The following is a 24,106-nucleotide window of genomic DNA, read 5'->3' as shown; positions in this document are numbered from 1 at the left end:
AGAAAATAAGATCTTCAGCCTCGTAGAACGAGACCCGCTCTTCTAACATAACAGACTTTCTATTCCCGAATTGCACACCAACTCTCCTTGTTCGTCTAGCCCCGCATGAAATCGCTGTAGGTAGATCTATCTAAAAGGTACTGTAGACAAGGGTATTCGAGGAGTAAGGAGTCGAAGACGCACTTACTGTACTCACAATTGTAATAAATTATAACTACAGACTCTCCACTGTGAGTTAAGCAGGCTTCCATAAAGTAAGAGATTTCTTTCCTTGAATCAAATATATATATATAATGGTATATACGCGATCCCTATCTGCAATAAATTCCAAATCCATATCAATTCATCAACATTACAAAAATCCCCACAGCGCCATAGCTTCCTTTGCCTTCCATACCCAAGCCAAACCCATACCATATGACCGCCCAAAACGCCTTGCTAAATAATATATACGTGACAAGTCCTAATTTCATTTACTACATTTCCATCACCAGTATGCACTGCGAGGTCTAGCATTAATATGCTCACCCCTCTCCCCAAACGTCTTGCTCGTAAAGTATGATTGGTATCGGTCGGGTTCTGCAGAAGTGGGTGGGAGAGATGATTTTGATGTTGTTCCAGAGGTATTTGATGATTTGCCCTCAGTATTGGATGTTGAGTCGCGAGTGGTAACAACAGATATGCTGGGTTCGACCTTCTCTCTTGCTCGACCTCGTGGTGGGATCGGAGGTGCTTCGACAGTCGGTGATGGTAATGGTGATTGCTTTGGAGATGTTTTCGGAGATGATTTTGGCGAGTAAGTATGGGGAGATAGGAGGACTGGGGATTCCTTTGGCGGAGCGGATGTTGAAGGGAACGTTGGAGCGAATGTGGGTGAGTAGGTCATGGGGGACAGTAGTATCGGCTCTGAATCTTCCGCTACTGAAGGTTTTCGTTGGTGTTCAACGGCTGCTTTGGCCTTTTGACGACGCTCTTCAATGCTACCCTGTGTCTCGGCAGCCAAAGGGAAGTTTATACTAGGTGATGGCAAGTCCTTTCTGAGAGTGGCAGCTTCTGTAGCAACACGGCTTCGGGTACGATCACGGGTTCGGCCTCTCTTTTTAGGTGGGGACGGGTTCGGGTTCGAGGAGGAATGTGCATTCTTTAATATGGAAGTCGGCTCTGGCTTCACTTCTGCAGGATCTCGAGTACGTTCGCGTGTTCGACCCCTTGTCATTGGTGAAGGTGGTTGGCTTGCTTGTGCTACTGGTGTGGTTGGTTTGGTTGCTGTCTTGGACGACTTTTCATGATGCGCCCATGGGGATTTGTGTGTAAGCATAGGCTGCGCTCGAGTACGGCTTCGACCGCGTGTTTGTGGCGATGGTGGAACGCTCATTGCAGAATGTGGAGAAGCCGGAGCGGTTGGGAACCGTGGAGATGGCTGACTGGAGTAGCTTTTGGCTGACGGTAACGACTCTCGATAAAAGCTCTCATCATCAGAGGAAGTAGTACCCGAATATGCTGCAGGAGTCTTCGATTCCTTGGGCGAGAGAGAGCTGTATCCGTCGTTATAGTCTTCCATATCCTCTACCATATCTTCATCCGGAGAAGTGTAAGCGGTCGAAGCAGAACCATCGGTGTCTCTTGACTGAGTAGTCGTATCGGTGGCAGTGGAAGCCGCCGATGCAGGTTCCGCAACGAGTTTTGCTTTTGGTCGTCTGTTAGTGTCGACCACAAGAAGTTCCTTGTCGCCACGTCCTAGGATGCCATAGACTTTGACTTCGCCGCTCTCAATACCAAGTACAACACTGGTTCCTGCATAGACAGCATCACCCTCAGAGCCACATCGATTAGCCATGACAACAATGATTTCTCCAACGGTTTCGGCTCTGATCAAAGGCTCAAGACGTGATAGCCAATAAGACAGCGTTTCCATATCTGGCTCGTGAGGTGAACGGCTGAAGGTGGTGATGTCTTCCCTAGTCAGCCATGCCATGGACATGACGACCAAGTTGGCCTGTTTGAAAAGAATATGATAAGAGAACTCCCAGGCGTTCCATGGCGCTTCGAATTTGTAGGGACTGTGAGATTTGTTAGCGTTGATCGTGCCAACGACGCAAACTCAGATTTCGCTGTGCCTCTTTAATACAATCCAAAACAACAAGTATCAAATGTTGTCATATTATAGATTGCAAAAAGCCAAGTCGAGGTTTGTAGACTCGCGTCCAGATATGCAGTTGCTGACTCGACAAGTTTCCCAAAGAGTTAAACTTACTTTAAATCCATGCAGATTCCCATGGCCACCTTTCCTAGCCCATCGATCTTTCCACTATAGAAGCCCTTTCCTTCCAATGCCCAGGTCTCATCGGTAGAGTAAAGAAAAGTCTTTCGATAGTTGGCCACGGTCTCTCCGTCTGCATTGACCGTGATGGCGGAGTTGTAGTACTCTGGTCCCGCTGGCCATTTTGCTCTTACATCCACCTTCTCTGGATACCCGGCAGTCACCACACAGTTATATTTCAAAGCCGTAGTGCGAGCCCATAGCGATGTGATGCCAGACGTAGTCGGTTCGAGGTAGGGAGTAATCTGCTCTAATGACTTGAAATTATATCCCTATGCGGGTATTAGCTCCTGGTACACATAATGTGGTGGTGAGTTTTCGTTTCGGTCTCGGCCGCAACATGGTCGAGTACTGAAAGCCACTTGGGTACCAGTACCATCCGTCTTGAAATCTCGTCGTCCGCAGCGGAACCAAACAATTGATTTTGGAGTAAACACTGACCGAGAAGCAAAGCTCTGGGAGAACCAGTAGGTCAAGTTTGCCCAGATCCTTAGGATTGACTCGACTCAACACCGCATCTGCCCGATTCAGGTTGTTGTCGACATCTCCCAACTATTTTCACATTAGCACATCCTCTTCCATGCTCTGGATCACAGGAAACGCACTTGAGGCGCGAACTGAAGACACCCGATTCTCATGGTGGCGGTCTAAATCTTGGTCTTGACAAGAGGATGCAGCTCGAGGTCGGAGCGGTGGTCTAGATGATCATGTACATAGACAAGATGAGGTACTTGTAGACTGGACCCGGCGGGATGGGAGCGAGTGAACGGAGGGCACAAACCAACTTATATCAAAGTTGGTGGTTCACGAGGAGGTTGTGTGACAATTCCAGTATGGGCTCAGCAACCAGTGGTCGGCTCGACTGTGATCTAATTGCTGCCGCAGAGGACGAGTCTCCTGCAGGTTACTGGCGTGATGGCAGTTGGGGTTGTGCGGGACGGAGGCCAACCCTGCTCATCGCATCCGACTTGCCTCCATTTGGAGCTTCGATGTGATTGCGGTTGATGCAAAGATGCTGCAGAAGATTGGCGAAGTCAATTGGACTGATTGGAAGTTGGGGGGTGCCTTACGCGCCCAGCAGGGATGGACGGTGGTGTGGTAAGACGCTCCCCGCCATCAGTTGATTCCTCCTCTGCGCGAGCCAATTCTGGAGGGGCTGCTCTAGTGACGAAAGCGGACTAGGTCGAGGGCACGGACCGGAGGGAAAGCTGGGCCGTGCTCGGTGCGAAGTGGCCGAGGCCAAGTTGTCGAGATCTCTTCTCTCTCGCTTCGAACGAATGGCCGTGTCTGGCCTCCGTGGCCTCCTCGTGGCCTCGAAAACCATCACACAACTGGCCCTCCTTGGTCGGCCAGCGCTATTCAATCATCTTTCCATCGTATTTAATCATACTCAAGCATCATCGCCAACCATATACGTCTCACAATTATTTCACGAATTGATTGCATGGCTTGAATGGCTTGCACGCCAACTCCTGGGGTGGCATTGCAACTCGTTCGCACCAACATCCACCCATCCAGTCAGATGCACCACAATACAGGATCTTTGAGTCCGTAATTGGAATCTTCAATAAAAAAGAAGCACCAACACTGCGATATCTACATTTGGACCGCTTGCTAAGGCGCAGGCCGCCGCGCTTCATCCACCTTCAACCGCCAGAAGGATTCCATTCCCCTGCTCTCGCGTCAACTGCGCCAAGTAGCTGCTTCTGCTGTTGAGTCGCAGTCCTCTTCGATATTGCTCTACCAGACTCTACACGTGGTACAGAAAGCGAAGTGCAGCGATTAATCTACTTGCAACAGTTTCTCATTAACATGTTGACTGACCTCACTTCGTATAGTATAACCTCACTTGGCAGCTAAGAAACGGTTCATGGCTGTGTCGAAGGCACATCTGCTGCCTGCTCAAGCCGTCCTCATCAAAAGTTCTACTCTTGAATCCGTCTCACCATATGAACACAGTCGATCACTCGATTAAGCCAACGCCAATTGCTTACCCTCAGGAACGTCGATTCTTCAGCGCAGAGCCACATTTTCCCTCACTTCTCACTCGCCAATGGAACAGTCAGAATATTCCACAACATCTTACTCATTCCACGTTCCTGACTACCAACTTTCTTCAAGCGCCTGTGGTACTACTGCACATTCATGGCACAGGCGCCTTATCGACTTATCCGCCAGTGAGGTTGATCTTCATACACACCACGTTTGCTCGTTCCAACTCCATGACTGGATCGGTAGTTGGCCGGTAGTACTTACCATCGGTCAAACTAACCACTTAGGTTCATTATCCAGCGCCAACGTTCAGTCGTGGTTGTGCCTCGATGCCTGCACGTCAGAACCATCTTCTCTCGTAAACTTCCATGATTTCGCAATCGTTTGCCGTCCGTCTACGGCGGGGTACGGCTCTTCCCCTCATTCCGAGTCAATCAGCGCTTAAAGCTTATCGAGTGCCCTATTTCGTCCATTCTCCGATGTTGGTGTGCTACACATTGGTGCTTATTGCCGCTGAATTCACGTATGCATCCACGAGTTTGTGCCTCTCCCTATACGTATACAGCTGACACACTGCGATAGCTCCGAAATCCCCTGGCAATGGTTCTTATCTGCCTGCCTCTTGCTATCTTGGATCGGTACCAGAATGCAGGAATTTCCATGTGGCTGCTTCTTGCATGTTCTACTCGCATACTCGCATATATTCGAGGTTGTGATGGTTGCACCTTGGCGGTTACGTCCTAGGGGTGATCATCAATAGACGACTTGCGAGTTGAAAGTTCCCATACCCCACGTTTTTAGAGTCTTTACAGAATATTGATTTCTGCAGCCCATTGTACAAGCTTGCTTTTCGCGTCAAAAGTCGGCTACTCCCTCGCTTGTCAACTGTTAGTGCAGTTCCAACTTTGGTTCTTGCTCCACAATACACCCAAGAGCGCTTAATGGTGTCTGCTTCGGAGTGTCTAACCATTTTTACCATCAGATCATCATCCCATTCCTAGAGGACTTCCGACTGTGCCTTTCGCTTCAAGTCTTTCCCTCTTTTAATTCCTATTTCCATGACAAAAGTCCTATTCTCAGATCGCTCCCTCCTGTGCCCTGAGTGCATTTAGACACTTTCAGAATTATCTTCTTTACCTCCGCATTTCTAATTCCAGATACTAGTTACCAATACACTCCAAATCGCATTTCCTATTCTCAGAAACATCTCAGCTGTGCCTGGGAAGAACTCTGAAGCTTTGTTTAGCATCAAGTTTTCTATTCTCGAGGTTATTATCTGGTTATCAATACTTGGTATACGCAAGAGGCACAAACATCACTTCCAAGCTACGGACCCTCCACGATTGAATTTCACATGCTTTTATTTATCTCAAGAAAAGTCAGAAAGAGGCACGGCCTTAGAATTCTCTCCCCGTTACACCTCTACCCTCATACTCATCTCTCGCTCGATTTTACTTCCCATCACTATTCCTAAGTCTCACCCCACGCTCCTCACTCTCAAAAGCCACTCCCCCAGTATCTCTCCACTACCCAGCGCTTATGTTCAATCTTTAATTCACCTATTGGTCGGCGCTTCTTTACAACAGGGATCTCTAGCCGATACGCATTCGTAGGATTCATATTTTACGTTCTGCTTGCGTGGATCTTAGAGCATGTTTGGCACGTTCGTGGTCTCAACGAGCTGGATGCTTTGTAGATCCTCAATCTCAATCGCATGTTATCTGGGACTGGACTTTGAATTGGCTCTCCCTGCTTATGTCCTGCAGTCTAGAACATTGTGTTCTTAGCATCGACTTCGAAGGAGCATCCGACGGAGCGTTGGATTAAGAAGTCGAAGGTTCTAGGCACATAGATACTAGTCGTAGCTTTCTGGAAAGCATAACGCATTAAAGCGTATGTAAAAAGCTACCGTGCCTTTATTCCGAGACTTTCAGACCTGAGCTCGGGATTTGGTTCTGTGCTGGAAAATGCGAACGCAATTACCTCTGGGAATGGCTACGTGTATCAAAGGGCCGTTTGCGCTCCAAATGAAATTGCGAGACCATATATTCTGGTTCTTGGGTTTTGTATCACATCTGCAGAGTTCGATAGAGAATTTTGAATTGGCTTGATAGTGGCAACCACAGCACATGGCCAACCAGTGAATGCAGTCCGGTGAAGTAAAACACGCCTCTGTTTTATATTATCCCGCGAAAGAGGTTGGTCACAGACAGAGATGCGGAACGTCGAATGTCATAAAATCATTGTTTCTATATTCTTTTTTGCACCGCTTGTCCTTTTTCATCATCCATACTCTACCCCTAAGAAATTGTCTTCTCGATCAAATAGATGCCATACTTTTCCTTCAACTCCTTCATCAATGGATCATTAATCGTCTTGGACATTGGTGCCAAAATACCCTTCTCAGAAATCGTTCCATCAAGAACCTGCTTCACAGCTACCGCACATGGTACACCGACCAACTTAGCCATAGCTGAATAGCCCTTTGGATCACCATTGTCGACCAGTGTTGATGTTCTTGTCTCTTTGCTGCCGTCCTTATTCTCAATCTCGAAACGGTGTTGCAGCATGACGAGATCGCGCTCGCCCTCTTCGTATTGCATCTTCTTCTCGAGGGACGCGCAGAGCGTATCGAGTGGGTTACCGCGAGGATCGATTTTCTCATCGGAGAAAATCCCAATCCAACGGAGACCGGCTAGGATTCGCTCCTTTTCTTCAGTGTCTTTAAAGGAGGTGCTGGATGCGATAGCCCACTTGAGATCCTGCTCGGAGCTAGATGAGGCGGAGAGGATCTTTTGTGTGGCTTCCTTCCAAGAAATAGGTTGTTTGAGGAACTCTTGCGGCTCATCTTTGAGGAAGCCCATATCGACGAGGGTCTTGATGAATTCTGGGAAACCTTGGTAACGTAGCGTGCCACGGATGATGGTGTCGGCTTCTGGGATGTTGTAGCGCTCTTTATAGATACTTGAGTCGCGGTTAGGGTAGGCGACGAATGCGTAGCCCGGGTAGATGAAGTATGGTTTGGCGGTACCCATCAATTGATCACCGGAAACCTCCTGAACCTGTCCATCTTGATAGAATTTGGCTGTGTTTCGCAACGCCAGTAAGACACCTCTGGATGACCATGAGAATTTATAGCCTAATGGGTTGTCTGAGCACTCTGGTGCTGGGAGACCACCACAGTATGACAGGAAAGACTTGATCTTTCCACCAGCTTGATGAACCTCGTCAATTGTCTTGACAGCATACAAGTGATCAAGTCCTGGGTCAAGACCAATTTCGTTCATGACTGTAATTCCAGCTGCCTTTGCCTCCTCCTGTAACTCCTCCATAGCTGGCGAGACATAACTTGTGGTAACGACATTCTTCTTATTTCGGATAGCAGACTTGATGACTGGGACGTGGAAAGTATATGGAATCAAACTAATGACCAAATCGTGTTCTGCAACCGCAGCATCTAGAGCCTTCTCGTCTGTGACATCTAGGGAGATTGGGTGACCATTCTTGACGCCTTCAGAGAGCTTTTTGGCACTCTCGAGGGTTCGACAAGCTGAGATGTGTTAGCTATGTAATCGAGATCTCGAATTGGGTTCTATACCAACAGTGACATCGATGCCAGCATCACTTAGGATATCAAGGGTGGGACGTGTAACGAATCCAGCACCGAGCATAAGCACTTTCCTGTGAACGAATTAATATATTTCTGCCTTCAATTGACATGATACTGACTTTGATCCTGCCATGATTTCGCTTGTTCGATATTTGATTGATGGTAAGACGATTGATTCAAATAGAAAATTCTTTAATGATCAACAAACCTCGCCGAACGACTCACACGCTGTGATGTTGGACTTTTTTGGTGGGGTAATTTTCACAGCGCGCGCCGTCATCGGTGGACAGCGGGGAGGAAGGGAATACCTAGTCTTGGCGGTGGAACAGCGGCACGGACCATCCAGCTCGAGCTTCGCTTTGAGCAAAGGTGTTCTTCCACTTCAACAACCTCCAACCTCATTCTCCATTTCCAACTTCCACGCAAGAGATTGGCGTTTGAGCTACCGCGATCATGTCTGCTGTAGACTACTTCCTGGCATGTCCGCCTATTGCTCGGTAAGTTCACCGCTCTCGTTCGTAAGGTGATGCTGATGCTGATGTAGCGTAGGACTATTGCGGCGGGTGCGTTCGTGATGTCTGCTGCGGTGCATACGGGATTATTGCCATATCGATATATCATCTTCTATCCTCCGTTTCTGATGAAGTGGCCGCCGTATCTGTGGTCGCCGGTAACGTGCTTCCTCTTGACGGGAGATGGGCTTTCGGTGTTGTTTGATACGTATTTGTGTGAGTGGCACAGTTCTGGATTAAATGGATGAATTTGGCTGATGAGAATAGTGTATACACATTGTGCAAAGCTTGAAAGAGCGTCGCCGAAATTTACTCAACCGGGAGATTTCTTCACATATGTTATCTTCGTTATGGTAACATCACTGGTAAGCTTCACCCATTCATCCCCTTTTCTCATTTCTTTTACACCTCACATACTGCCCGCATAGTGCTGTTGCTCCAAACTATTGCGGTTCCTGAAGCTGAGGGAGATTACCACCTGCATCTCCACTGCGCCCGTCATTCGCATAAAACATAAAGGGCCAGTGGCGGTGTAGGCATGGTGGGATGTTCTTGAGAATAAACTCGTTTCGATTCCTCCACTTGATTCGGGTGGTTGTAGCTCCCTACATTTCGACACATATTTGATTAATAATCTACACGACTGTAATGTGGTCTTGACTGACCATGAACTAGGGGCTTGGCTACCTTTTGACAGGCACAAGCGTTTACACTTCCGCGCTTATAATTGCGTTCCTCTACACGTCGAGCCAGGATGATCGAGGACAGATGGCGACGTATTACGTTGTCACTGTACCAGCACAGTGGATGCCTTATCTCGTGCTCCTTGTAACATGGTTGATGGCCGGCAAGAACGCGCTCATCATCGGCCTATGCGGCCTCTTTGCAGCACATCTCCATGATTTCTTAACACGACTCTGGCCCGAATTCGGCGGTGGAAGTAATCTCCTGCCTACGCCGGGTTTTATAAGGAGGATGTGGGAGACGAGGACAGCCTCGGTGCAACATAAGGGTTACGGTACCTCGTTTACTCCAGCGCAGCGCCAGGAGCCCGAAGGTTCTGGGAATGCTTCGGGGTCTGGGCCGTTGCCTGATTCGTGGAAGAGTCGGGGGTCGGGACACAGATTGGGTTGAGGTTGTCATTTAGCTGTGTAATGAAGGGGTTTGGAAGAATGTGATTATATTCTGTATCAATGAGCTTGTGATATGCACTTCGTGACATTTGGTGAGACAGCCAGACAATTGAGCTACAAGGTTTTTATGATCTACATCAATCCCCGTATATCATGAAGTCCACACCATTTTACGGATACCGTTACGGATATCTCAGCTCCTATCTATGCAAGATACTTGTACTTTATCATCTTAACATCGACCTCACTTTGAGTAACCAGCCTGTTCCCTCTTCTGAGCACTCTTTATGCTCTGGCAGCGTTTCATTATTTAAGCCAGCATTTCAACATGATTGGTACACGGTGGTGAGGAGGGGGGCAATCTCGTGCGATTTTCATGGGCAAAAAAAGAGCGAGATTCAGACATAGAACTTGGCTGCTGGGAATCTCTTTTCTCCCGTTTATCCAAGATGTACTCGAATCCCCTCTATACTCTTACAGCACACATCCTGATTCCAAGACTCGGGGTATCCGCTTAAGCAAACTTGCCTGGAATGTATAGATGCAAGGGGAATGCTACTATCAAAGATATTATTGTCTTAAGCTTTTCTATTATTTCACTTTATCAAAGTCTAGGCGTGTTAGACTGTTAGTTATATAGAATGAGGGTGGAGTGGAGAGACTTAATTATGTGAGGAGCGAGGGTTGTTATTTGTAGACTTGCTTGGGTGCGGTTGTACGTTTGAGAGGGATCTGGTGGGCTGCGTTTCCATGTCGCTATATGTGGTGAGGAAAGCGTCTTCGCTTATCTTGACTCTTTGAATTGTGGTTGTGGGTTAATCAAAGGACACCCTGAGTCGGAAAATCAGCAATGAATAGTTCGGAAGTCAACCTATACGAGCGTGAGCATACAAGAAGTGTAACCCCGCTAGAAAAGTCCTCCTATTATCCTAAGCGAGTGTCTTGATTTAGATCACCTCTCGATTTCGCTAAAACTTTCAATTGAAGAGATGAGTAGAAATATCTGTAACATACGAAGCCAACATTTTTATTTCCCTATATCCTACAAAAGCATAACATATCACCATCCCTTTCAACCCACTCCTCCCTCCCTTCCTCCCTCTCCCCCATCACCACCCCAAAAATTCACCACCTCCCGTCCCATCCACCTCACATCCACCTCACACTCACACCCTCCTATCACCACCTCCCGTCCCATTCACCACCTCCATCACCTCACAACCACCCCCCACCCCCTAAAACACCCCCCACAATTCACCAACACATCAATATATATATATATATCCAATCCAGCACTTTTCCTTCGACCAACCACCAACCAGGGATCGCGTTGAACCTAGCCCTTCGGGAAGGAGTAGACGTCGGAGGGCCGGATAATGGGTGAGGTAAGTTTTTATTTTATTTTTGGGGATTTCGTTGTTTGTGGTAATGGTCGGGCAGGGGGATTGGGGGGGGTTGTTGGCATATATAGGTTAGGGGGTTTTGTTTTTGGGATGTGGGATTGAATTCTTAAAGGATCTTTGGGGAGGTTGGTTGGTTAGAGGGTTGTGTTGAATGGTGTGAACATAAGAACTAGTTGAATTGATTTCAGTTTACGATGTCCTCTATCGCCGCCATTGAAAAAAGGGTAAGGTAGGTGCAGAGTCTATACCATGTACCGATCCTAACGCGTCTTTCTTTCAAATATAGGTCGTCCCGTCTAAGCGTGACAACTTCTTCGGGGTGTTTTGAGATGCTTTATCTTGACACGTGATATGTCGTAGAAGGGAAAGGTGAATTGTTGTCGTCCATGGTCATGAAGGTATCATTAACGAGGAGAAGTATGATTGAAGTAATGATATTTGCAACAAGCTCTCGCTCATGTCTAAAGTAAGGTATATACAAGAAAATGAACCCAAAACACTCTCAACATCTAAAAGAATCATCAACAAAAAAAAGGGTATATCCAAGAAACCGCACCACCTCCCTCTACCACGTCTCCCCCCTACTCCCTAAACTCCCTCTCGCACTTCTCCTTTTCCCACCACCACACTGTCCCGGATATTTCCTCTCCGTAACCGGATTCGGAATCGCCCCATTCCCAATCCCATTCAAGAACCCCCACCCACCAGGCCCCTTCGCACTCCAGATAAAATACCCACTACTACTGCTCTCAAAGACGTCCAGCTGCGCCTCGACATATCGTCGCACCTGCTCCACCATCCCCTCATTCCACTTATCAAACGCGACGCTCTGGCACTGACAGCCGTCTACAGAACATGAAGTACCAGCGGTGGTCGAACCATCGGGGTTAACGCAGATATTCGTCGCAGCGCTCCACTCGCCAACGTACGTCGGCATGACAGCGTTCGCGGACGCGAGCTCATCGGCCCAGCCGCAGGCTTTAGTAATATGTTGGGCCTGCGTGAGGGTGTTGTCTGCGTCGCTGAAGAGCTGGTACATATGGGAGTCGACACCGAAGGAGCGATCGGCGTTGAGCGAGGTAGCGATGTTCGTCCATTTCGGTGCGCCCTCGAAGGCGTCGTGCATGACGATGACCATATTTTTGTTCTCAGCAGCTGCGCGGACGGCAGTGTATGCTGATTGTGCCCAAGTTTGGGTGGTTGCGAATTTGTTGTTTCCGTAGGAGATGGGCTCGTTGACCATCTCGAGACCGACGACTACGTCTGCGTATTCCAAGCTTCCGTATTTGGTGGCCATGGTCTTGAGAACGGCGATAGAACGGGCGAGGTTGGATTCTTGTTGCCAGTCCACGTTTCCTTTTTGACCGGAGTTGTCAAAGCCATTTTGGCTTCCTGGAGATCCGTGGAGGTCCACCCAGACTTTCATGCCTGCATTTCTGGCCCACCCGATGGCTTTCTCAAGATATGCGTCTGCACCGGTATGATAAGGTGAATCTGCGTTATCGTAGGCCCAGTATCCGATGGGGATTCTTAGAGCATTGATACCAGTTGCGGCAATTGTTTTGATATCGGATTCGGTGAAGAAAGTTGACCAGTGAGTTTTCAGCGCTGCCGCGGAATTTGGAAGGGTGTCGAATGTGTATTGATCCACTGCGGAAGAAAATGCACCAGAAAAGGCTTCGTCGTTCATCCACTTTTCGAGTACAAGCCAGCCACCAAGATTCACACCTCTAAGAAATGGGATGCCTGTGCTTGAAGGTGTCGAAGCGATAGCTATTTGAGAAGAAGCCTCTGTCGTTGTTGAGGTTGAAGAGGCAGAAGACATAGAAGAAGACGGTTCTAAAGATGTCGAGCTTGATTCTAATGAACTTGTTGGAGCTGGGATCGAAATGACGGTGGTAAAGTTTGGAAGCTCATTGCTCGTTGTTGAAATGTCAGACGCTGAAGAGCTAGTCGACAACGGAAAAAAGCTGAATGATGAGGATTGAGACCCAAAGTCAACGGTCCTTGTGTGTGTTCGCGTCCTGGTACTGTTTCTACCAGGCTTCCCAGTAGGTCGGCAAGATCCAGATCCAGTACCCACACATGAGATGCCAGAACCAGAAGCGAAAATGCTTCCACTTGCTTGTCCTGGGTAAAATATGCCTGAGGGAAGCTGAGATGTGCTGGATGTGACACTCAAAGGCTGTGGAATGACGGAGACAGTGCTCATAATCACTGTGGTGCTGGTTTTCTCAGCTTGTATTTTGTACTCCTCAGTAAACCCAGGCCATTCAACGTATACCGTGGCTGTCTTGACGACGGTAGTGACTGGAACTTGTGGGAGTGCGAGTGCTGAGTTTGAAAGTAGAACAGCCATCAAGGCCATTCCCGAAGTTGTCCACATATTTGTTGCTTGGAACTATTTGGCGAAGGACTGTGGAGGAAAGGTATGGGAAAGATATTCGATATCTTGCTTGTATAAATCTGTTTGGTGCTACCGTGTATAAAGGCTCTGCCGTTTGTATATAAGGAGTGACGAGTTTAAAAGCGTCGGTTATGAAATAGCATTCATAGGGTCGACGAACGGAAGTTCCTAAGGAATGAACGACTTCAAAAAGTAAACTTCAGTTGTACCGGACAAGCTGAAGAGTTCGAATCCCAAAATGCAGCCGCAGGCTGAATATAGGGAAAACAATCGACGTCCAAGAAGCTGAATAAGTAGAAGGATTGTTCGTATCGATAAGACGCGGGGCAATCCAAACGCGCGGTAAGAGGCAACCCCACCAAGCAATAACTTCTTTGCAGGAGGTAAAGACGGTGCTATTGGATGAGAGTCTATATCGTTGACTTGGGTAAAGGAATGTAAAGGAAGACCAAGTTCCTGAGAGAGAATGTAGCTGTTGTGATGGTTGAAAGAATGAGTAGCAACTGAGGCCAAATATGCACACGCAAGAAGTGAAATTCCACAAGGAAAAAAGAATCCTACTTTCAAAAGAAACGGGAGATGAGGCTATTTTGTTTGTCTAGCAGCACTTGCTAACATTACCTCCATCTACCGAGATTGTCTCCCTGGATAAGATATCCAGAGCATCCAGGCGTGTCTGTTCGTGAGTTCGTAAGAAAAGAAACATTTTGTCCTAAATAATCTGAATGAAACGCAAGCGAGAAGGCTTGTGTTGGGAAGATTGGGACTTCTGTATCGTGATTCGACGGTTGTTTGACGCCCCATGCTTGGATCTCGCGGGAAGGATCTATTTGTGAAACGAAATGCTCCAGCTTGCGTAGAGCTCAGACGATTTAGCGAATAGGAGAGAGGATGTTCGTTTGTTTCACAGCTGCGCTACACGAATACATGAGATAGACGCACTGGAAAGGGGAGAAGGATACTTGTCTTTGTCCAGTGCCGAGTGTCTAGATGCTTGTTCAATGGTAGAACCGAGGCAATCCTGATCACTTTGATCTGTGAGTTGTTTAGTTGTTTGATCTTGTTAAGTGGAGGTCTTCTCGTATTGCGGAAGGACCCGCAAAGCCCCTGACATCTAGACCAAAGATTATGCTTTGATCCCGATCTTAATCATAATGATCTGCCCGAATAACGATTACTCCAGTACCTAGGTATTTGAAGGCGTGAACAAGAAAAGAAAGGCTTGCATTTACAGTACTGTAAGCCTGCAGATCGATAACGGGGAATTGATAAGTTGTCGATCAACTCAAAATAGACGCAACCTCTTGGCTACGGCGCCTCCCTTTTCACGATGGATGACCTGCGCTAACGTTACAGCCTAACGCCGACACCTATTCTCGACTCTTTACTTCTGAGTTTCGACCGACTTGATATATTGGGAATGTCGGGGAGTAGAGTCAACTTGTAGTCAGACTAAAAAGGGAAGTGTCAAATGATAGACATAGTGAGACTTTAGTTGTGAAATGGCATTTTCACAGCTTCGTAGGTATGCAGATTTTGATGCAATGGATCTCTATGATATCTCTCCATCCCCCAACGCCAAACACCGTTGACCGCTCAAATAATATTTCAAACCCTCCCTGTCTCCTTTCTTAACCTTGCAGCAGCTGTCGTGGGCGCCGGTTCTGGCCAAGAACTTACTGCATCTTCCATTTCTTCCAAGAAAGTGGTGCTATTGTGTATACTGGTTCCGCCTAATACTATTCTGATCCCAGGCGACGAAGCATTAAGCGACGAGACTGTTTTGGCTTCTTCAAATGTTGCACCTCCAATCATGAACACCACAATATCCTGGGGTTTATCTTTGGTGGTACCGCCTCCTTCAACAAATGGATATTGTTGATCACGTAAACGACCTTTGATGAGGTTCTGTAATGTTAACTCTAACCTTGGTGTGTGCTGGGTGTACACGTTTTCTACACCTTTAAGTCCCTTGAATCTACCTGCTGCTCCGGAGAAGATGCCTGCTGACTCAAACATGTCTGAAATGCCACCAGTAGACTGAACCTGCTGGAGAGACGAATGGTAGGTGAGAATTTTGGCAACGAGATCGATTTTTCGTTGTGATACATTTCCAGCAGCACTCAAGAGATCTACTAATACTGGCAACGCGTTCGATGGATGTTTTTGATATCGAAGCGCATACAACGCAACAAGCCTGAGTTTGGCATCAGGAGTCGCTGTTGGGGATTGGATAAGTCTTTGGACGTTCTGGAGCACATCAGCATGGTTAATAAGGAAGCAAATTTTCCTTACCTTTAGATCCGCGGCATGGTTATCATTGCATGCCAGACTCTGTTCCACCTCACTAACTTCCAGCAGATTTTCTGCTCCAACTCTGCGGCTTAGTTCGCCAACTAAAGTAACATGTTTGCTGACGTTGCCAGAAAGCTTTCTGAACTCAGGATACTCCTCAATAAATCGTTTCATGTCTGATATTGACTCAATGTTTGAGCTGTTCTTTGTCTTCGATTGATACTGCTCAACATAGTCCTTGATATTCCCTCCAAGATCTCCAAAATTCAAAAACATGTTCTTCTTGAAGAATGGATCTTGGTCTTGTGATAAGACCACCTCTTTCAGCTCCGGCCTAATATCTGGAACATCATTCAGATCTACTCGGCCATTGTGTATTCCAAGAATCTCATGAACCATTGCTTGGTACGTCCACTGTGTCAATAGGGGTGTTATTGGATCGTCCCTCCGGTCAAGTATCAACAATATTGGAGGTGTGTCGACCTTTCTGAAATCGAATAATTGGTCCTCTTGTGTCATTTGGTATCGTACTTCAGTCGCCAGTTTCTTGGCTAAGAGACTGTTTTTCTCATACCGTATTAACGGCCTCTTTTTCAGAGACAACAAAAGCCCAATCACTCCTTCCGTCGACCTCTGCAAAGCATCTCCGTTCCATTGATCTGGATTTGAACTCCATATCCGCTGTTTTGGAAATGCCATATCCAGTGTAAACAGGTCCGGATTGACCACTAGATAATCTGCGAAATGTTCTTGTACCGTCCTAACAACCTCATGGTCATCCGCTTCTGCCAATCTTTCCAGCGACGATTTTTTGACGATATTGCTGAAATACACATTGTATTCTCCATACTTTGGTTCTCGGAATTCGTCAATGAGGAACTGTATCGAATCGGCGGATGGCCGTACAAAGCATATGCATTTTAAATGTCGCATCTTCTCCCGATTCTGGTTGTCTAATCGATCGATAAGGTAAACCTCGTGGTTTAGAAGGGCGGATTGTGTGATGGCGGTTGACACAATGGAAACGGTTTCGCTATCCAGTAACAATATCTTCATCTTGGCCGCAGGCGTCCCAGATACATTATCTCCAGCAGATACCATCTTGGAGATGTACCCCGAAACCGCCTGCACCACGTCCATCCTGCCAATCTGTTCGAGTTCAAGGGTTGCGCATATATTGTCAAGGTCCACCTGACGTGGTCATCTCCAGCTCTCAAGTGGTTGCTGATCTTTGGCCAGCTTTTTTTCCTCAGTGCCCCACCAATTGCCTGAAATATTTGCTCTTGTTGATCGCTTTTGCTCAGTCGATTCTGTATTGGCGCAATTATCCGCTGCCAAATAGTTGCCAAGTATTGTTGTGTTCGAGGCTACATCTGTCGCAAAGCTCCAACAAAGCTGTCAACACATGTCAGGAGCGAGCCGTGCCGAAGCTGGCCCGCATCAACTGCAACCCGGTACCTGCTTCCAAGCTTCTCCTACAACTTCCAGTTCGCACAACTTTTAGCCCACTAAACATTCAAATCCTGAGAGAAAAATCCGCAGATGGAGTGGTGATATAACCAAAGTCGACTAAATTGCCCAACGACACAATGTTACCGTACATTGACATCCGTAAGGACTTGAGCCAACCCCAGCCTTGGATAGCCCTGTCTGACGTCAATATTTATAGCTTTCCAGTATGTGGCAGCAATATTGGGAGCTTCATCAGATGAACGTAAGTTTTTCTTTCGAAAGCGAGCTTCAAGCGCCTGTACTAAGAAGCAACTAGTGAAGCTCATTACTTCTTTCCTTCTTTCCTACCCTCTTGCGGGCGTCCTCAAACGAATACCGGATTCGAAGCCTGCCTTGAAGAATCTCTTTATTATCGGGTACGTCTGCCCCAACAAGATATCTCTCTATAAAAACTCATCATATCTTTCAGAGTCTCTGCGTTTTACCTCGTCGGTCTTTTCGATTTATGGGGAGGAGTATGGACGCTGGCTGTAAGCTCGATCGGCGCATACTGCATCGCAGCATTTGTACAAGGACCTTTTATGCCATGGATTGGGTTTGTCTTCTGTATGGGACACCTATCTATCAACCAGCTATCTCGCCAATTTCGAAATGAACCTGGAGTGGTGGATATAACTGGGGCACAAATGGTGCTGGTAATGAAACTTACTTCGTTTTGTTGGAATGTTGCGGATGGGCGACTTCCAGAGAGTGACCTGTCAGATTTCCAAAAGGAAAGAGCCATAAAACAGCTACCAAGCTTGCTCAACTTTGCGGGCTATGTGCTATTCTTTCCATCACTTTTCGCGGGTCCCGCTTTCGACTATGTGGACTACGAAAGTTGGGTCGAGACTACAATGTTTGAAGTACCTGCGGGAACCAATCCTGCGAAGTTACCACCCACTCGAAAGAAGAGGAAGATCCCAAGAAGCGGAACACCTGCTACATGGAAAGCGGTGGCTGGTATTGCTTGGATTCTCGCCTTCCTCAAACTTTCTGGCATGTATAATCCTGAGCTTGTGGTTGGAGATCAATACATGACGTATGGAATTATCCGTCGAATTTGGATTCTCTACATGCTTGGAATTACTAGCCGACTCAAGTATTATGGTGTTTGGGCTCTGACCGAGGGTTCATGTATCCTGTCAGGACTTGGGTATAAGGGCATAGATCCGACGACAGGAAAAGTAAGCTGGGATAGACTGCAAAACGTCAGTCCATGGGGTGTTGAATCTGCTCAAAACACTCGCGCCTACTTAGGAGGCTGGAACATCAATACAAATAACTGGCTGAGGAACTACATGTACCTTCGGGTCACGCCACGGGGAAAGAAACCTGGATTTAGAGCCAGTATGGCTACCTTCACCACGAGTGCATTCTGGCATGGATTCTATCCTGGATACTACTTGACCTTCGTACTCGCAAGCTTTGTGCAAACGGTAGCAAAGAGTGAGTCTGCTACCATTCGCCGTTCTATTTTATACTGACAAACCTCTCAGACTGCCGGCGTTACTTCCGCCCATTCTTCCTCGACCCTAAAACCACCCAACCAAAACCTACCAAAATCTACTACGACGTCGCCTCCTGGCTCGTTACTCAAACCGCATTCTGCTTCGTAACCGCCCCCTTCGTCCTCCTCTCCCTCCCCGCCTCCTTCCTCGTCTGGGCCCGCGTCTATTTCTACGGCGCCGTAGGCACCGCTCTCGCAACCGCCTTCTTCAGCTCCCCAGCCAAGGGTCTCCTCATCCAGAAACTCAAAGCCAGAGTCCCCGCACCGGATCTCAAGAGAGTGAATTCTAATGATAGCATCCAGCATCACGAACCTGTATTGGGCTTGCCAGGGGAGCCGCAGAAGGATTTGGAAGAGCTGGTAGGCGAGGTGAGAGCTGAAGTCGAGCTGAGAAAACGGAAGGGTAGTCTAGGGAAGGGTGCGATTGGAGGAGTGGGAAAGAAGGGTTAAGTGGTTATGACGGTGTTGCTTGGTGTGGTAAAGTGCTTGTTTTCCCTCATTTTGGTATAGGTGGTGACATAATACAAAAGTCTTCTGAATCTGGAATCGTAATCTCCCATCAGTCATGGATACCACGTTATGTGGCTTGAAAGAGCACACCCTCTGTGTCTTGAAGATCTAATCTTCACCCTCGTGTGCTGCACACCATCGCATTCTGTCTCCTTTTTGAGATGTCCAGGGTCGTCTATCGCATAAAGTCAATTAAATCCAACCGCCCACCCCATGTCCGACCAATGGTATTTTCGGATGGGAAATACCACCCACACCTTTTCGCTTTTGAATACTGTGATTGTTGGATTTGGGGGTGGAGATTGGGGGGTTATGCGACGGGTTATACGATGATGTCTGGATGGAGGGGTAGTGAGATGAATTGGGAGATAGAGGGGAGGGGAGGAGAGTTATGCATGAAATCGGATGGGCTGCAGCGCGGCGTGAAGCGCGTAGATCTTTATGGGGATGTGGGTGTGGGGATTCTTCAGCAGTCTTATTTTGTACTGTAGACCATTTCCAACAGCCTGGATTGCATTTTTGGATGGAAGGAGGAAGTGTGTTGGTGAATAATATCTATATTCCTATCAAACATTCCCGAACCAACTTTCTCTTCCACAACACCCTTACTTTCCCACCATCCTCTCTCCCCGCCAAACCCACGTAAAATCCCCTCATCTCATACCAACAAGGGGTCTCACCTCGCTACCACACCTCAGGAAATCCTCCCGTCAATCGATAAAGACGCCTGGTCTGGTTCTGCTTCTTGTGTGACAACAGGGGTCGGCAGAACCCTCGTGGTCGGGTTGTTATTACAGATTTTCATGCGTCGTGGTTGGTAGGGCTGGAAAGAAGGTGTGGGAGATTGGGGATGGTGGGATGGAGGGGAGGGGACCCAGAAGAGGCAAGTAGGGATAATGGAGGGGAGATGGAGGGGTACCCAGGTATACTGCAAATAATCTCACGATTTCAGCTCACAGCAAAGAAAAATGAAGCCCAAATATAGAATTTCAAAGCGGAACGTATCCGTTCATTCAATTCGTTAAGACATTAAAGCTAATATCCAATCTTCGCCTCCAAAATCTCTTTTCGAGATCCGATCAAACTCGCAAGCTATGCTTAAAATCGCTAACACACACACCCCGCCAAAGAATAGTGCTGTTTTCCCCAAAGAGGCGCGCTGGTAAATGCTTAGCAGACTCTAGAATATTTTCCCAGAAAAGCATAATCTCTTCTATATACTGTAACAAAAAAAGTGGTGGTCTCCTCGATACACTATCAGGGGAGGACCTATAAACAAGAAAGGGTATAAAACTAAGATAGATAAAAATGTAGCGTTCCAAGAAAAAGTGCCGACGCGAACGAGTATACGTTTTGTTGCGTGGATATCGTGCATGCCGTTAGGATGTTTGATGTTTGATGTGTGTAATGTACAAGATGTAATAAGGTAGTCGGTCGTACATGAATTCTTTCGAGGTATGAAAGGTTCGAGGTGGTCATTAATATTTTGACAGAACCTAGGAAAATCCGTTCGATGTCTGTGACTAAGAACGAGTGTGGTGCCATGTTGAGGCGTGGAGATCTATGGATGCAAGAAAATCCGTGTAGATGTCGTAATATGTAGTTTCAGTGAGTGTATAAAATCGAAATATGTTGCGCATGTTTGGCGCTGGTCGATAGGAGATGGTAGATTTTGGTGTAAATAAAAAGAGGTAGATTATGAGCTGCGCCATCCTTCTTTGATGGAAACGACGACAAGAATGATCTGTGAATGTTAGTGAAGGCATCTTGGAAGGCAATCGGGGAACATACAATTGCTGCGATGATTAAAAATCCCACCACGGACATCCAACGATTAAGATTGCGCCACCATTTGGCATTCTCAAATCGTTTTTCATCAATTCGTCCAAATTGCCTATCATAATTGTTGGCTATCTGATTCGACGTGTCCAATTGACTGCTGCTGGTCTCCGCTTCGTGTTCTCGCATTTCGGCAACTGGGTTATAAGGTAAAGGCAAAATGGCTGCAATCATCCAAGCTGTGCTGCTGTTAGCGAAAATCTCCTTTATGGGATATGCCATGACAAAACTTACCAAAAGGAAAAACGAATCCCGCAACGAACATTATAATTTGTACATTTCGTCTGCCAAACGAGCTTCCATCGGCAGACCAGTTAACAGAAGGTGGGTCCCATACGCTGTGTCGCGCTGCTCTTCTGTCCATTCTCAAATGTGGTGACCAGACGCTTGACATGCTCCAAGTTCTGAATCGACGCGAAGTGTAAGGATCGTGGTTATCACCTTCAGGCATTGGCGCAGGGTTGATCTGGAGTGATCCGCTTGTTGAGGGTCGTGTGTCTCCTCGTCCACCTTCCCGTGGCCGCCGTCGAGGACTGTATATGCTCAGAGGAAAATGATCGGTGTTTGGAGAACCACTACGGAAAGAGCTTGCGCGGCTACCCATTGTGGATTCGGTGGAGCTACCAGGCGCTCCCAAATATTTTCTTTCCCCACTGCCATAGTATAACCTCGCCCATGTAGGAATCGAAGAGGTCGCAATGATGCTGCCAGCTCGAGAACTGGATGTTGATCGCATTGTGTTGGTCCGCCCATTATCGGAAGATCCACTATTGAAGAATCCTGAAAGTCGTGTCCGTGATGGTCGGTTCCTAAGATCCTGCATGTCTGTAATACCGTCTCCATACTCATCTTGATCTTGGATATATTGTATAGACCCAGAACTCTGATGTCTCCTCGCACCTCGCATAAACGCTGGCTCCGGAGGATCCAGAGACTCGCTCCTTGCTTCTTCCAGAGCCAACGAAGAACTTATGCTCATGACATTTGCGCGGCTACCACTTCGACTTGGTGTGCTTGGAAAGGCTCCGCTGCTTCGACCACTGACACTTGCCCAGTCCCGCGAATTGCGTCCCCCAGTCTCCCCTCCTTCGGAGACCGAGAGCACAGTTGAAAGCTGTGAGCTCCATTGATGAGGGTGCTCGTTCATCTGTGACCGCGGTGGGTGGTTGCCTGACGATTCCGCCCATGAACTCGGACCTGCTCCGCTTACACTGAGGATTGGTAATTGTATGAGCGATCCAGTACCAACAATTGCTCGAACAGCTTCTTGTTGACTAAGAACAGTTGTAATGGAGGTTAGGGAGCCGGTTCGAAGTGACTCTCTTGATCTAGACTTGTAATATCCAAAACTCTCGTTTGATCGCTTGTTCCTTGGCTTTAATGGTGGGACAACGAGCGACTCTTGGGAATATTTCTGCTGTGGCGCGACAAGATTGATCGCTGAACCTACTGGTGACGGATCGCCGTATACCTCGTAATTCTCGTTCTCTTCTGCCTCGGAGATCGTTTCCGATCTGGCGGTGTATGGCCTGTGAATTACAGAAGATGCAGTTGAAGCGATAGACGAGGGGCCAATTACTTGATAATTGGAACTGGACGAAGGCTCTGAAGGTGGGCCAATGAGTTGGTAATTAGAAGAGGGTTCAGAAGTTGCCTCTGATGGTGCTTCTGATGGTGCTACTGATGGTGCCACTGATGGTGGGCCGATTAATTGGTAATTGGAGTCGCTTGTTATGTGAGGTAAGGCGACGTCAGAGGTTGAAGCGAATGTGTTGTCAAAAACTTTGTAGTTGGAAGTCTCAGAAATCGATGTGGTGGAAGAATTTGTGGTCTGTGTAGATTGAAAAGACAGTTTCGTAGAAAGATCGTGCGACGCCCCTGATGGCCGGTCTGAGGCTTCTGGTACTGGGGGCAGAGGGCTCTCGGAAGGCTCTCTTTGCTTGAGATCTGGAGTCTTCGGGACTTTGCGAATGCCACCGACGAGTTGGTAGTTCCAGGGTGAAGAGGTGGTTATATGATCTGCAGATATTGGTTTTCTGGCGTCCGGGCTAGGCGTTGAGGGTGCTGACTGGAGGCATGAATCTATAGAATTTGACCGGCCTTTTGCATGACGCGCTTGAGATGCCAGCGAATCGTACGAGCTCGTTCTAGAAAGACTCAAAATTGGTGATTGAAGGGCATCGGTTGATTGGACGTCCTGGTCATCCTGTAGCAGGGAGAAGGTCTTGTTGTCTTTATGAATGTGCAGACGCTTTTTGGCTGGGGGCTTAACCTTCGATATTGGCGGTGGTGTATCAGAATCGACATTTTGAGGCGTCCTATGCGTTGAGGGCCCTGGCAAAAGGGACGAACCACTCGATTTGTGGTGAAGTTGCGCTTGGAGGTTGGTTCGAAACTCGGTTGCGTATGCAGGATCCTTGCCTTTTCCAGGGGCTGACAGAATGTGCGAGGGATGGGTCGGTAACGGTGTCCGAGAATAAATGTTGTCTCTCAAGCTGCCGATGCCTCCGAAGTTCGTCAGCTGCTCTCGGTCGTGGTTTCTGGCCTCGTTGAGGTCGTTGATGCTTGGTCCAGCCGGTCCCTCTCTACCCGTAACAGTACCCAGCAGCTGCGGAGGTGTACTTGGGACGAGACGGATCGCGGCTCGAGGAATGGCATTTGCGCTCGTGTTGGAGTGGCTCGAAAAGGCGCCGCTCGTTTCTCTCCCAGGAGCACCGCTGGCGGGTTTGTTCGCAAGACTGTTTTGGCTGCTGTTGTTGCTGTTGCTTTTGCTATTGCTCAGCGAGTCGCTTCGCTCGTGCAACGGTTTCCGCGGTATGGACGGGACCTCTGACATGATCTCGACGGCCGAGGTCGTCCCATAAGTGAGGGCCGTGTCTCCTCGTTCTACCTCCAAACCGCAGTCGCAATTGACATTTCGAATAGTGGGTGGTGTTTAATGCGCTTGACGTACGAACTCCAGTGTTGCTGAGATGAGGTACAAAGTCTGCTATATAATCCCGCGATGATGCCTGTCTCGGAGCGATGGGATGAAGTGGAAAGAAGCCAGGTCCCGGAGTGATTATGGGATACTGAAATGCAATT

At 47.7% G+C, this 24,106-nt stretch overlaps 7 protein-coding genes across 7 annotated transcripts; 2 read left to right on the top strand and 5 right to left on the bottom strand.

Moving 5' to 3' along the window:
- Positions 1–487: 487 nt before the first annotated feature.
- On the bottom strand, positions 488–2,958 carry GLAREA_00866 (Carbon-nitrogen hydrolase; the record flags this gene model as incomplete). The annotated part of the gene is made up of 4 exons (XM_008085624.1): positions 488–2,060; positions 2,255–2,592; positions 2,762–2,872; positions 2,926–2,958. The coding sequence occupies 4 exons, from the start codon at positions 2,956–2,958 to the stop codon at positions 488–490; spliced, it is 2,055 nt and encodes a 684-aa protein (XP_008083815.1).
- Positions 2,959–6,612: 3,654 nt separating this feature from the next.
- Positions 6,613–8,055, bottom strand: GLAREA_00865 (Glyceraldehyde-3-phosphate dehydrogenase-like, C-terminal; the record flags this gene model as incomplete). The annotated part of the gene is made up of 3 exons (XM_008085623.1): positions 6,613–7,862; positions 7,911–7,993; positions 8,042–8,055. 3 exons carry the CDS (start codon positions 8,053–8,055, stop codon positions 6,613–6,615), a joined length of 1,347 nt encoding a protein of 448 aa, XP_008083814.1.
- A 320-nt stretch (positions 8,056–8,375) lies between these two features.
- GLAREA_00864 (uncharacterized protein) lies at positions 8,376–9,568 on the top strand (the record flags this gene model as incomplete). The annotated part of the gene is made up of 4 exons (XM_008085622.1): positions 8,376–8,419; positions 8,472–8,650; positions 8,702–8,799; positions 9,110–9,568. The coding sequence occupies 4 exons, from the start codon at positions 8,376–8,378 to the stop codon at positions 9,566–9,568; spliced, it is 780 nt and encodes a 259-aa protein (XP_008083813.1).
- Positions 9,569–11,535: 1,967 nt separating this feature from the next.
- On the bottom strand, positions 11,536–13,356 carry GLAREA_00863 ((Trans)glycosidase; the record flags this gene model as incomplete). The annotated part of the gene is made up of 1 exon (XM_008085621.1): positions 11,536–13,356. One exon carries the CDS (start codon positions 13,354–13,356, stop codon positions 11,536–11,538), a length of 1,821 nt encoding a protein of 606 aa, XP_008083812.1.
- A 1,629-nt stretch (positions 13,357–14,985) lies between these two features.
- Positions 14,986–16,773, bottom strand: GLAREA_00862 (Sec1/munc18-like (SM) protein; the record flags this gene model as incomplete). The annotated part of the gene is made up of 2 exons (XM_008085620.1): positions 14,986–15,627; positions 15,673–16,773. The coding sequence occupies 2 exons, from the start codon at positions 16,771–16,773 to the stop codon at positions 14,986–14,988; spliced, it is 1,743 nt and encodes a 580-aa protein (XP_008083811.1).
- Positions 16,774–17,350: 577 nt separating this feature from the next.
- On the top strand, positions 17,351–19,123 carry GLAREA_00861 (uncharacterized protein; the record flags this gene model as incomplete). The annotated part of the gene is made up of 4 exons (XM_008085619.1): positions 17,351–17,386; positions 17,446–17,540; positions 17,594–18,612; positions 18,663–19,123. 4 exons carry the CDS (start codon positions 17,351–17,353, stop codon positions 19,121–19,123), a joined length of 1,611 nt encoding a protein of 536 aa, XP_008083810.1.
- Positions 19,124–20,879: 1,756 nt separating this feature from the next.
- GLAREA_00860 (uncharacterized protein) lies at positions 20,880–23,858 on the bottom strand (the record flags this gene model as incomplete). The annotated part of the gene is made up of 3 exons (XM_008085618.1): positions 20,880–20,927; positions 20,975–21,201; positions 21,257–23,858. 3 exons carry the CDS (start codon positions 23,856–23,858, stop codon positions 20,880–20,882), a joined length of 2,877 nt encoding a protein of 958 aa, XP_008083809.1.
- Positions 23,859–24,106: the final 248 nt, after the last annotated feature.

The sequence above is a fragment of the Glarea lozoyensis genome, assembly GCF_000409485.1.
Source record: "Glarea lozoyensis ATCC 20868 chromosome Unknown GLAREA3, whole genome shotgun sequence".
Lineage (NCBI taxonomy): Eukaryota > Fungi > Ascomycota > Leotiomycetes > Helotiales > Helotiaceae > Glarea > Glarea lozoyensis.
The sequence above is the reverse complement of the archived record's forward strand: the minus strand, read 5'-3'. Positions and strand labels throughout refer to the sequence as shown.